We start from the raw sequence: 13,354 nt of genomic DNA on the forward strand, positions 1-13,354 counted from the left end.
CCGTTTGACATATCGCGAGATTGACGTGGGTACAAATAAACGCAGAGAAACTTGTGGATCGTTCATGGTTCGTAAAAGGCTTTCAAGGCTTTCAAGAATAAAAAACAGCAACGACGAACCAAATGTGAAACACCTGAAACAAAGCGACTGAATTCAAATCCATTTATTTATCAAATCCAGATAGATTTTTAAAAAAAATAATTATTTTTTTTAAAAAATCACACACAAAAATGCAAGTCGTTTGAATGCATAATAGTAAAAGTAAAGATACAATCAGCCCTCGCAGTAGTTGTAACACCACTTTGTAAACTAAAGTACAAAACAGGGAAAGACAGTCAACTTAAATCTAATTTTAAATACATTATGCTGATATATAATAAATAAAATCCTCAGTACCACTAAAAGAAATATTGCTGACCCAATAATATAAAGCAGACATTGGCTACAAAACGGCTTAAAAAATAAATTACAAAAATAACCTATATAGCTAAAAAAAAAAAAAAGTAAATGTTGTGACCGGTTGAATTTCAGTGTGCCAAACCCAAAACGGATCTAGATCGGATCTGCCCTGTCGTCGCCGTCTCTGTGAACGTTATTGCGTAATGGACGTCCTTGGTCGTTAGCTCAATCACCTCCCCGGGCCGCTGCCTGCCCTTGTCTAAGGTCACATCACCGCTCCTGCCCTGGGTATCAATGGCCTGGAGCCTCTTCTGCAGCCAGTCCTGCCGCTCCTGTGCCTGTTTGTGCTTCCCGATGTTGTGCATGAGCTGGACTTCACCCAGCGCCATTTTCCTGTCAAAGTCAGTACAGTCTGTTCATTCAACAGTGAACTAGACAGTGTTGACACATGAGTTGCTTAAATATATCTGTAAAGGAAACTTAAAGATTTGATGGCGAGTGCAACAAGTCCCTGACTTACCATTTGTGGCGCCCTTCACACAAAGAGAACAGTAGTGAAACGCAGATTACCATGAGGAGGATTTTGTAATCCAGATTTCGGACATTCGGCATGGTGACCTATGATGCAGAGGACAGACCAAGTGTCTGTGAATTGCAAGTCATTTTAAATAAAAACAAACTCAACATCAAGTCAACAGAATATAAAATAGGACCATGACAAATTATTTTAATCGCTCTTTTTTTTCTCAAGGGTCAAAAATTGTATCAAATTGGTCAAACAGACAACAGTTGAAGGTACACCTATGGGGGGAAGCAAGCTGAACATACCTCTGCCAGTTGCTTCTCCTCAGTCCCTAAAGCAGAATATGGTGGTGCTTTGGTGGTTAGCTCCAATAACTGATGTTGAGCACTGGACTTTCTTTTATACTTGCCGGGCTCCAGCCATCGATGAGCTGCCTTCATTACCATTGTAAATGTAACACCTTCTGGTCCTGAAGGGGGCAGGACACGGACGGCAGCACCTCCAATGAGCTTTCACGATCAGGGTAAACTGATGGCATTGGTTGTTGAACCCAAATACTTTCACAGCTGTTACGGCTGCTGCCGTTTCCTGGGGAATTGTTCTCTCCCTCTCCCTCTCGCTCTCTCTCTCTCTCCATCTCTCTCTCTCTCTCTCTCTCTCTCTCTCCCTCTCTGTATGGGTGTGGCTGTGTGTGTGTTTGCCCAGATGCCGTGCACCTGTGCTGCGGAGGGCTGAACCTGATTGAAGGATCCTCCCAGCCAATCACAGCAGTACGCCGGAGTGGGGAGGAAATAAAGACACTGGCCAACCTGATGTGCTAGCTGGCTGTAGATGACTGAGCTTGCGTGCCTGTGAACTTTGTATCATTCTCTGTAAAATCAAACTGTAAGTTAAAGGAACTTTAGTTAATTGCACCTCACCACATTTACACACTTTAGATCTTTTGTTTTTCCACTAGCAATGGGTACTGTTTTGTTCTGGGTTTCCTTTTGGGTTTTTTGGGTTTTTTTGGGGGGGAGGGTGTCTCTCTCTCTCTCTCTCTCTCTCTCTCTCTCTCTCTCTCTCTCTCTCTCTCTCTCTCTCTCTCTCTCCCTCTCTTTCTCTCCCTCTCTCTCACACACACACACACATGTATGAATAGAAAATTCTAAGCCTCCTAAAAATCTGTATTACCTGATTTGAATTCCTAAAGAATTTAATTCCTCCAATTTTCTTCCGCAAGTCATTATTTTAATTTTTATTTCAAAATTTGCTGTAAAAATTGTACATAAATTATTGATTAAAATGTGTTGTGTGTGGCCTTCTCACGAAAACTTGTATTTACACACTTCTGTTCTTCTGTGACTATCTATAGAGCCGCTGGATCTGCAAGTCCACATCCGATTTGACCTTTTCCCCTGCAACTCCCAGACTGCCTCGCAACAATAGCGGCAACATTCAGATGGATTTTTGCTTCCCATTGGCCACTGGGATGTCTCCCTGGTTACCCAGGCATTTTACTCAGGAATTAACATTGTTTTAATGAGTTCTCCCCAAAAAAGAGCTTTCATGCTGACCTGACGTCAGAGAAATTTGCTTGAATTGAAGAGCAAGCAGGAGTTCAAGAGATGTGTCAGTGGGTGATGCCTTTGTCGTCACTCTCTTAGTCATGATTGGTGTGCAAGTGTGTGGGCTTCTCTGGATGCCTTTGTGTCAAGCTGAGAAACAGAGTATCTGCAGGGCGGTGACTCAAACAGCTTGGGTTTTCTTTTTTGGTTTGCTCACTTATTGTCCAGCAATGGCATTTAATTAATGAAGGCCTTCAGAAACACCTTAGGATTACAGTTCAATTCTTAACCTTTTCAACACGAAAAGACCGGGATTTTTATGAAACAAAATGTCTCATTGCAGTAAACCTTCCTGTGACACCAAGACAAAATTCCCTATACTATTTTTTCTTCCTCAACAGTTAAAATACCTATTAAATTTGCACACAGTGAAATAGGAGATTATGTCAAGACTCAAGAAACCTGTGCTACAAAATGAAGATTAGCACCCGGCAAAGGCTAATGTACTATTGCAGTTTAATAATCTATACGTAGGCGTTGGTAACAAATATGTCTTTGGTAACCAATATGTCTTTGAGCTTTAGGACACCTTCAGCGTTCTGTCTTGTTCAGGATGCTAGACAAAGTAAAGTAAAGCAAAGCAAAGCAAAATACATGCAGTTTATCTTAACTAACCTTTGGTTGTGTTAAGCTTTGTTAAGTTATGTTACGTTGAGTTACGTTAAGATACGTTAAGTTACGCCAAGTTATGTTAATTGATTACGTTGAAGCTCAGCATACTACCAACAGCACGAGGAGGTACACGCACATGCTGGACTGTCGTCTGTCAAACTGTGTACAAAATTATGAGCAGCTCTGTGGTTATGACAGTTAACATGGCATTCCCAACTTGCCAGCGTTGGTCCGGCAAGGCCCACTGCAGGGCTTCTAAATACACACTGACATGCAAATAAGGAGAGGCGGGGGCTGCTGCTTCAGGTTAGACTCTGGCTTTTACAGAGGGCAATGACATGTTCACAGACAGCAGTGACAGTGGAGATGAGCAATTTTGCACATATGTCAGTTCATAGCTCAAGCCACGTGAAAGGCAACTCAGTGCAGTTATAGACTAGGTTGTAGATTAACCTTTTTTTTCTTTTCTTTTTAATTATTATTTATTTATTTTTGGTGGATGAGCTTCACAGAGGGCTTTTACAGCCAGGATCTGCATTTTTCAAATTTTCAAAGTAAACCAGATTTTTACTTTTACTGACGTTTGAATAATTTATTATTAGCAGCTATAAACGTCCTACTAGTGGGAAAGGCAACACTTGATCACCACCCAGGGACAGACAATGATGTGCTGAGGGTGGCTTGCCAAAGGCTAAAATACGACCTTCCCACATCATACCTCATAATACTGTTTTTACCTTCCAAGAAAATACTTTATAGCCCCATTTAGAGTTTCCCTTTATAGTCGTTAAAACAGCCAAGTTCTAATTAAAACTGTGAAAAAAAATAATCAAATGTTTCGCAGAGGTTGTTGATGGGGAGCGCAATGGCTGATTCATGTGGTCGACTCCAGTTCATGAAGAGAATATAAATGAATCAATTAATGATCCTTCAAAAAAATAACAATAAATGTGACTCATTGATTTTATTACTATGTTTGTTTTGTGACTGTACCACTTGTACAATGTAATATCTGTGATATTTGATATTGTGTTTATTTAAGATAGTCACTGTGTTATAGTTTGACGCCAGGACCCCATTTTCCCAGCACTCACACCTGGTTAGCCCCCAACCCCCTCCTCTGGCCCTCATTTTACTGCCACCAGACGCCACAACAGCAGTGCGGCACTGCAGACTGGATTCCTCTCTCGCCGCTGGATTTATTGCTTTGATCGGGCGTCACAGAGACAAATGATTCATGTGGCAATTTGAGCCAGTCTCACTGCAGCAATGATGTTATTACGGGCCATCACAATCTCTCTGTCTCTGTCTCTCGCGCTCTCTCTCTCTCTCTCGCTTGGTCTCTCCCTGACACAACACTTTCAACCAGTAAGCCTGCTGTAGAGCCTGGTAATGCCTCCTTAACAGACATGATTAGGTTTTGAATCTGACCAATAAAATAAAAGTCCTAAATAGGATTTTGAGAGGACTGTTATATGTTTAACGCAAACACATTAAACGTGAAGTTAGAACAATGAGAGAACACATGCATGACACAGAAAGCCCAAGTTGGAATTTAAAACCACAACCTTCTTTGCCTTTTTCTGCACCACCGTGTTGCCACCAGGCAATATGTCAAATAAAATAAAGTACAAGACCACTCTCCTCCATTTAATGAGAGCCTTCAGCTGCATCATCGCACGACTGCAACAGAGAATTGCACTCAGACAAAAACATTTCCCCAAAAAGGTTAATGTAGGCACAGAATAAGATAGGATCAATTCGAAGCAGCTTCTCAGTATTATCTTATCACTGTTCCTCTGTGTTATTTCTTTTGGTAGTAAAAAAAAACAATTCCATACCTAAACTTAGTGGGGAGTGGAGGGCTGTGTCTGCCCCGTGATATTAGGAGCCGTGTCTGCTAAACCTATTTGGTGTTGAGTTGTACTGACTAAAATTAGTTGGACTCACATCTGGATTCTGGACTGGGTTTAGACTTCTACCTTTTCTGGAGGGATCCTTTTGGAGAACTTGTGGGGATGAGGATATCCACAAACAGAGTGGCAAAATGTTGGAATGACCGAGATGGTTGCCAACATACAATTTCAAGTATCTCAGGCTCACATGGGAAAGCTATCGAGTTTCCTGTTTTTTTTTTTTGTTTGTTTTGTTTTGTTTTGAAGGTTGAAACTAAGTAATCATATTTCATGACAGCCTTTAATGATGCTTAATGGCCAACCCCTACAATACTGCTTATATATGTATGCAGAGTTGCGACACTTAAGCATTTCAGTGTCCTTAAAGTGCTGGTTTAATTTCTGACAGTATGCGTGTGGTCAAATACTTCCACCACAGTCTGTGTCCTAATTTATCACGTGTTCTGTCAAGTGTGAGGAGGATGATGTGTTCAGCGGCTGCCACGTTGAACTTGTGGAGAGCTGACTCACAGCGCGAGTCACCGTCTGCGGCCTCAAGTGTTCTGACCACACACACCAAACACTGGTATCTTTACAGATAGGAACGCCTGTTACCCAGAGCAGGCCGTGTAATCCCAGTCTTTGCTTTACCAATGAAGATTTCACACACAACCTGGTAAAGCAAACATGAGCTTTGTAGCACTCATGTTGTGTGAAGGATTACAAAAATAAATGAAAAGGTTTCCGGTGGTTTTGTCTGACCATAATAACGGCTTCTGACCGCATGAAATTGCTATATTAGATTAGATTAGGTAATTTAGCCATGGCAGAATGTGTTTATGAAGGTGATGTTAAATGAAATTGAGCTTTGAATAATTAGCAATTCCATGCCATTCATATCCCAGTCCTTTAAAGAGCGGGAAGTGGACGTCCCTGTACTACATCAGGTACAAAAGAAACAGCACAGAATAGAGTTTCTTTTCAGACTAATGGGATGGAAGCATAGAAATGGGTCATAGCACCTCTTAGGGGAAATGGGCAGCCAGGCGCTCAGATGGAAATGCAGTCGTCTAACTGGTTTGGATTGGTAGATTTCCTGCCAGAGGCCTATTGGAAAAGGGAAAAGAGACATACAAACGAACAATATAAACCTATCAAAATGTTTTCTATTAATACAACAAAAAATGTATAGGTATTCAACTTTTTTTTTTAACAAATCCATTTTATTTTATTATTATTATGAATCCTGAATCCTAAGAGGACACTCTTACATTCTGCTAGAAACAAGTTTCCCAAGGTTGTCAAGTTGTTGTTGGTGAAATATTTGCAGGGCTTCTGAGAACTGGCTGCTAAACAGGCCAGCAGGAAAAAGGTGAAAAAGGTGACGAGTGAGATAAGTCATTGTCTAAGCGAGACCACCTTATTGAAAACAGGTAAAAACGTAACACTTGCGTTTGTAATAAATCATAGCATTTATTCTTTGCCACAAAAAAAAATTCTGACAACACTGACACAATTAATTAAAAAGCACATATTGACATGTCCCAGCATGTTGGCGTTCTGGACAAACCTGCTATCCCGTGTAGCTGCATGTTAGAGTCCTAATAATTTTTTTTTCTCTTTTAAAGGCAATATACATTTAAAACCTCGGTATCATCATTAATTAGAGGTGTCAGCATGGAGAAGGTCATGACGCTATTGTGATGATGAAAAGAAAACAAAAACCTGTGCAAGATTTTTATGCCTGAATTTTCTGAAATACATTTGTGAAGTATTTTTATTTTTTTAGTGGGTTTTGAGCCCACAGCAGTGTTGACAATAAGAACCAGAAACAAGTGTGTCTGTCCTCTGCTAGCTCAAAGGTTATTGTCCACATCATCACCAGCAGAACAAGTTTTATACTCCACTGTGAGACAGGATGAGTCAGTCTTGTGTAAGGGGGCAGTGTTCATCATTTAGTTTCATATACTACATAGTAACCAATACATTGCACAGTGCACTTTCTTTCATCCTAAGTGTGTCGATACGTTTACTTTTTAAAAAAAAAAATTTTTTTCTGTGGAACATTATTAACAAAAACAATGTACTGCACCCTTCAGTTGTCTAAAAAATATATTTCATTTTCTTTATTTAGTTTTTGTCCCTTTTTACACAGGTACCTCATGGCAAGTTTGGATGCGGATTTGTCTCGGCAGCGTTTGGTAAAGTGCGACATCTCGTGGTCAACCTTGAAAAGGTACATAAATGTCAACGTGACCTGAGGACATCATAGAACCTCGTTAAGTTGGCTTTTTGCAGTTGTGAGAAACTACAGATTCTAAACGTATCGCGAAAAATTCTACATCCCCCCCCCCCCCCCCCCCCCCAGGTTGTAAACCAGGGGGACTAAACCTTTAATTCAAATGTATTGGAAAACACAACGTATATACACGCTGGAGTTAATCTGAATTTAATGACATTCACAGACATAATTCTTCCCCAATGTTTCCGGAGCCAACAAGGCAGCACCTGAACGCAACAGAGCGGTCACTTTGAAGTTGAATTAGTTGCTACTGGGCCGCGGATGGATCAAACCGTGATGTAGAACTAACTTTAAGCGTAACCTAACATTAGACGGACATATTGAAATAATACCCTTACATACTTCTCCAAAACGGTGACAAGGTAGATCAGCGTAGTCGCAAGAAGCTGCTCCGTGTGAGCCACGGAGAATATCAAGCTCACAGGTACAGTAACTACGGTAATTGCTCATTCAATTTTCACCCCCCCTCCCCCCTGGAACTCATTTCTACTGTCGGAAAAGTCGAAGTATGCAGGCGGCAACAAGAGTTACCTGAAATTACACCTTAAATAGCCACACTAATGACGTTAAATAACATCGCCGACTGAGCTTGAGGTAACGTGCAGACTATTTGTGCGTCAGCGTGTATGGCGTCAGTAACCAGTGAGCAGCGTGTATGACCCAGGTTGCACACGCGTGATTAAAACATTACCGCTGTTCCCAAGTAGAGGTAAAAATTTTAAAACCCTCTCAGACAATTAATCAAATGAATGCCAGCCCCATTTAGTACTACATAGTATGTAACTGAGTAGCATATTAATTTGTGAAAGTAACTTGAAATAACAGGACCTCTCTCCATCGAACAGACCAATGAGTGACGGTGAGAAGCTCGATTTCCTTTGGGAGTGTGGGGCATGTTCTGGAAAAAGAAAAAGAACAAGGAGATCCAAATTGAGCTGTGAAAATGACACAGCCATGAAAGCAGAGGAGAACCAGAAGAAAAGGAAGAAGAAAAGCTCCAAATGTAATGACACAGCCATGAAAGCAGAGGAGAACCAGGAGAAAAGGAAGAAGAAAAGCTCCAAATGTAAAGATGCAACGACGAGAGGAATCTTTAAAAAAGACAAGAAAAAGGAGAAAAAGAAGAAAAAGAAAACGGTCGGTGAACAACTCGCGGGTGCCGTCTTGACTCAGGCCAGTGTTCCTGTGGAAAGTCCCGTGGCGCAGATGGAGCCGCCAGCTGCTTACAGCAGCCACAATCTGCAGCCCGATCCTGTCGCCCGACCGTCGAAAAAGAAAAAGAGAGTGGAGTTTGACCTGTCACCGTGCGCAGTCCGCATCAAGCGGCCCAAACTTCCCGCCTCCTCTCCGCTGTGTCCGACAAAGAGCATCCTGCTCAAGAGCGGAGGAGACCAGGGCCAGACGCAGGACAACGACTCCCAGAGCAACAGCCAGGACATCAACAGCCAGGACCTGTTCATCACCCAGAAGACGTTCAGAGCCCCGTCTCCGGAGGCCTCCAGCGGGGAGACCAGTGACACAGACTCTGTTGCCATCCCGCCGCCGTTTACGCTGTGGGGCTTGTCGCTGTTGCCCCAAGGCCGTCCTGAGCGCCCGCAAGTCTACAGGCGCGCGAGTAAACCAAAGAAAAAAGTAGGAGAGGAGCCGGACAAACAGAAGAACGAGGAAACCGTGACACAGACGACCAGAATCGGATCGACTCTTCCTAAAGAGGTGGAATCATCATCTCCCGTTTGTAAAATCTCCAGTTCGAGAAGCCCCGGGGTCCAGTCATGGGTCGTGCCTCCCTCCCCGCAGGCCGTAGAGTCGAAGAAACTGTTCTACGTCGTGAGCCGAAAGACCCTGACGAGCACCTCCACGCAGACGGAGAACTTCTTCACTGCCGAGCTCTCCTCCTACCGCCGCTTCTGCCGCAGACAAGGCGCGGGGGCAGACGCGGAGTCGCCGAAGCCGCTGGATCTGACCCTGCCACACAGGGCCAGGAGGGCGGCGTGCGCGTCGAGAGGGGAAGCCGGACGTAAAAGCGAGATGACCTTGAGCCTGCAGTCTGATTCAGAGCTCAAGTCTGCGGAGACGACCTCCGGGGAAGACAACGAGCCTCCTGGTAGACTTGGTGGTGGCAAGCTGGAGCTGGCTCAGGTGAGACAGACAGCAGCTGTCCACACTCTGGTTAACAAATGGTTCAGTCTGCCAGCTCAATATATTTGTCCCATAAAAGCTACCCTTCTGAGATTGGTTCCATTGTTTTCTTCAGTATTGGGAAAAAAAATAAATCCTAATTGAGTTGCAAAAATGGCACAGCCATAACAGTAGAAGAGAATCAGCAGAAAAGAAAGAAATACTTACTGGGGGCTTGGTGTTCTTTTTGATTGGCAATCGATGAATTGTTTTCTACATTAGTGTTTCCGTACTCATGTAAATCATAATTTTCTTTCTTCTTCTTCTTTTTTTTTTTTTTTTTTAGGTCAAGGCAGTCCAGACGAGACTGAATGAGTGCTTCTTCTTCAAGACAAAAGGCACCAGACAGTCACCCCGGCCGGAGTCTCCGCTGATGAGACTCGATTTGGCCAGAGGCGTGACAACCAGGAAGTGACACCACTCTATGTCCTCAGCGGTAGCTATGCATCAACTTAATGACCTTGAAGTCACCACGTTGTGGTTGGTTCAGAGAGTCCACCCAGTTTGTGCACTGCTCTAGAGAATATTCTCGTTCTACATTAGTGTTGGTTAAGATGACAAAAATGTTGGTTATTTGGTTCCATGTCTGTGTCGCTGAAATAAGTGCTTCAGTCATGTTGTTTATTTATGATAAACGTGAAGTAGTTTACGGACCTAAATGTGCTTTTTTTGAAATAATTTAGCCAATAATTAGTCAGTGAAGTTTTAGTGTAAAGGCAGTAACTGCTAGTTTAAACAAGATATAAAGACAAAGAAGATGACCTTGAGCCTCTCGTGTGTCATTGTGCAGACAGCTGTGCTCAGCTAGTGACGATCTAATGCTTGGTCGCCTCGCAAAGACACTCTTTTTGTCTTACAAATGAAATTTAAAATTAGATGCTGTATCCTGGACATTCAAATGAAGAAATGGTCTGAACTATTTTGTAAGTGAACAGGAAAAAAAAGAAAAAAGAAAAATCCAAAAATGAACGTGAGTTGACAGGAAGTTAAGAATTCCAGTGCCTGAAATGCTCTGTAAACTCACTAGTCCATTTCTGTTGTCTTTCAATCAAATCATGCCCTCAACAAACGTCTGAGAAGAAATAATTGCAAAATGAATACCTTCATGTAAAAGTTAATCATGTTTATTTACTTGGTCAGGAAACAAATGCCCCTACAACACAGATTAGACCCTGCACAGTTACACTGAGAAGCTTTGAGAAATACATGTATATATTATATAGATATTTTACTAAATGTAACTGAGCAGTCTAGTTGTGTCTGAATAGCTTGATCCCCATCCAGCTCCACAGGTGGAAGAAGACGTAGACTGGGATGGTGACCGGCAGCAGCAGGCTGTAGAAACACAGACTGCTGCTGCTGGTGCAACCTTGAGGGAAGTTCTCCTCCACTGAGGCCGAGTAGAACAAACCGAAGAGGGAGACTATCGGGATGAGTCCCACCATCATGGACAGGGAGAGCATGGCTGATTCTTGACTGGTGGCTTGAATTGTAAGAATGAGATAAAAACCAGGTGCAAAGTCTTGCTTGGCATGTAAAATGTGTCCGGCTAAAAAGGCTTCTACTGCTCTGTCGGTGTGGCCGAGGTATCTGCGTCTTTCTGTATGAGCCTGGCTTCCTGAGGGATCATGCAAGGGATGCCACCAATGATGGGATAAGCGATACCAAGCTCCTCATTGATCAGCTCGTTGGTCGCAGCCTCGTACCTGCAGAGGGGCAGGAGGAGCAAACGTCACTTTTGATACAAAAAAGATTTTGTTGACAAGATGAAAGCATAAAGAAAGTGTCATAATTCCCACAGCACCCACCGGTTGGCACAATTTAAAATGCAAAGCATTTCAAGAACTAGGTTAATTACTTCCTATTTTGCAAGAAGGCAGCAACAGCTGGTCTCACGTGTGATGTGTGATGTGTGATGTGTGTGGGTCAGAAAGACTGAAAGGAATGGTGGACAACACAGTGGTGAGAGTAGTCATGGTTGGTGTCTTGTTTTGGGGCAGAGGCGCTGAGGAACATACAGAGGGCAGGGCAGGAGGTCGCTAACATCAGAATGTTGAGCTAATATTTGGGAATGACCAGGATGGATTGGATCGGGAATGAGTAAATCAGAGGGACAAGCATGATAAGATGTTTCGAGGATTTAAGAGAAAAAAGAAGAAGAAAAAAAAAGGGGCCAGACTGAGATGGTTCGAACATGTCAAAGGGGGGTCAATGAGGCAGATGATTGGGTGGAGCAATCCACCTCGAGGGGAACAGCTGCTGTTGAATTACGGTCACTGTCGACCCCACTTGGAAAGTCACAACAGTAAGATCACTGCAAAATGATGACAATGTTGGCTATACACGACACTGTACGGACTATTCAATTAGACTTTTGTTAGGAGTTGGGTAAATCTAATCTTCGAGACAACAAAACCGAACGTAAACAAAGGCTCATATGTAAACCATATCAAAATGAGACATGCAATATGTTCCATTCAGGGAAACAAAGTAGACGACGACACAGCAATTAAGTTCGGCAGAAAAACAACCGAATACATTTCCGGGTCCGTGACAGTTAAGAGCGCACTCTCATGGTTAAAAATGTGAAATTTATATCATTATATATTGTAAAACTTCTGCTAGAAACAAAAATTCGTTTTTATCCTATTCAGATCATTTCTGCAAATTGGCGCTTACAGTCACCGGAACCATACGTGTTTTGACCCAGTGTGCGTCTCACCTCAGTCTCTTCTTGGACAGCGGACACACCAAGACCTCCAGCAGGAAGGTGTCAAACGGCTGCGACACCTCGTCAGTCACGTCCGAAAGACCTCTGGCCCGCACAGAGGCGACAGCTGTCCTCTGGTTTACCGGTGCGCTTTTCGCATAACGATGAACACGAGTCGTTCCTGTCACCAACCTTCCCAAAACATTTCGAAACATGACCGAGACGGTGCAAACAGCTAGCAAACACTCCCCAACCGGAAGTCGCTGAGGCGAATCTGATCTGTCCAACCCCTAAACGCGTCGGTTTCCTGTGAAGTCATGCGAAGTCCTCAATGGTTCCGCTTAAAGGTTCCGCGTGTTTGCAAAAAAAGGGGAAAAAAGAAAAAGAAAAGAAGACTATACTAAATCAAAATTTCCCTTTTTGCTGAGAGTAACCGCATCACTTTGAGGAACATTGCATACCAGGGGAAATGTTTTTACAGTTTTAAACTACCGAATGTTATTTCCACAACTGGCTACTTGGTGGCAGTGTTGTACTTTTCTATTCGGCCCACAGCCAAATATACTTGCACATCGAGAGTCAGTTACACTGTGATATTTATCACCTATCTTTTGATTAATTGCTTTATGAGTAGAACGAATGGACATCGTTGAGGTTTGACCTATACTGCAATATTTTCCAGTGACGCTGATGACGATGACGACAACAACAGCAGCAGAAACAACAACAACAACAACTGTGGGATGAAGAGCAGATTTGATTAAGTGGAAAACCCTCGAAGAGATTCTTTTTAAGCGAATTTCACATCAGTTTGTGTGTCATTCAGTCTCCATGGACACACTTAACCAGATTTCCCAGCAGCTGGTAGCCATGTTAGATAGCTCAAATCATTTGCTGCAAAATACATTCCCGCTACCATGTGGCTGAAGATATTGCTCTGAGACTTTCTTGGCAAGGCCCCAATGTGCTTTACATCAGCTATCCCACTGCTCTAAACATGACCTGACCTTCTAATAACATTTTTACTTCCTGACTGCCAGACTTTGAATGCAACAGTTTGCAAAACCTTTGCGATGTTTTTTCTTTTTCTTTGTTGTTTTGAATTAATCTATTAAGAAGTATTGATCA

General features: G+C 42.7%; 2 protein-coding genes across 2 annotated transcripts; one reads left to right on the forward strand and one right to left on the reverse strand.

Annotated features, from left to right (window-relative positions):
* The first annotated feature begins 8,104 nt into the window (after positions 1 to 8,104).
* LOC142899305 (uncharacterized) lies at positions 8,105 to 10,247 on the forward strand. The gene is made up of 2 exons (XM_076042845.1): positions 8,105 to 9,477; positions 9,803 to 10,247. The coding sequence occupies exons 1-2, from the start codon at positions 8,188 to 8,190 to the stop codon at positions 9,929 to 9,931; spliced, it is 1,419 nt and encodes a 472-aa protein (XP_075898960.1). The 5' UTR covers positions 8,105 to 8,187; the 3' UTR covers positions 9,932 to 10,247.
* A 685-nt stretch (positions 10,248 to 10,932) lies between these two features.
* pyurf (PIGY upstream open reading frame) lies at positions 10,933 to 12,506 on the reverse strand. The gene is made up of 2 exons (XM_076042789.1): positions 12,239 to 12,506; positions 10,933 to 11,222 (listed from the first exon to the last, which is right to left on the reverse strand). The coding sequence occupies exons 1-2, from the start codon at positions 12,439 to 12,441 to the stop codon at positions 11,078 to 11,080; spliced, it is 348 nt and encodes a 115-aa protein (XP_075898904.1). The 5' UTR covers positions 12,442 to 12,506; the 3' UTR covers positions 10,933 to 11,077.
* Between the last annotated feature and the right edge of the window lie 848 nt (positions 12,507 to 13,354).

This window comes from Nelusetta ayraudi, unplaced genomic scaffold, assembly GCF_046127955.1.
Source record: "Nelusetta ayraudi isolate G7.1 ecotype Tasmania unplaced genomic scaffold, CSIRO-AGI_Nayr_v1 ptg000071l, whole genome shotgun sequence".
Classification (NCBI taxonomy): domain Eukaryota; kingdom Metazoa; phylum Chordata; class Actinopteri; order Tetraodontiformes; family Monacanthidae; genus Nelusetta; species Nelusetta ayraudi.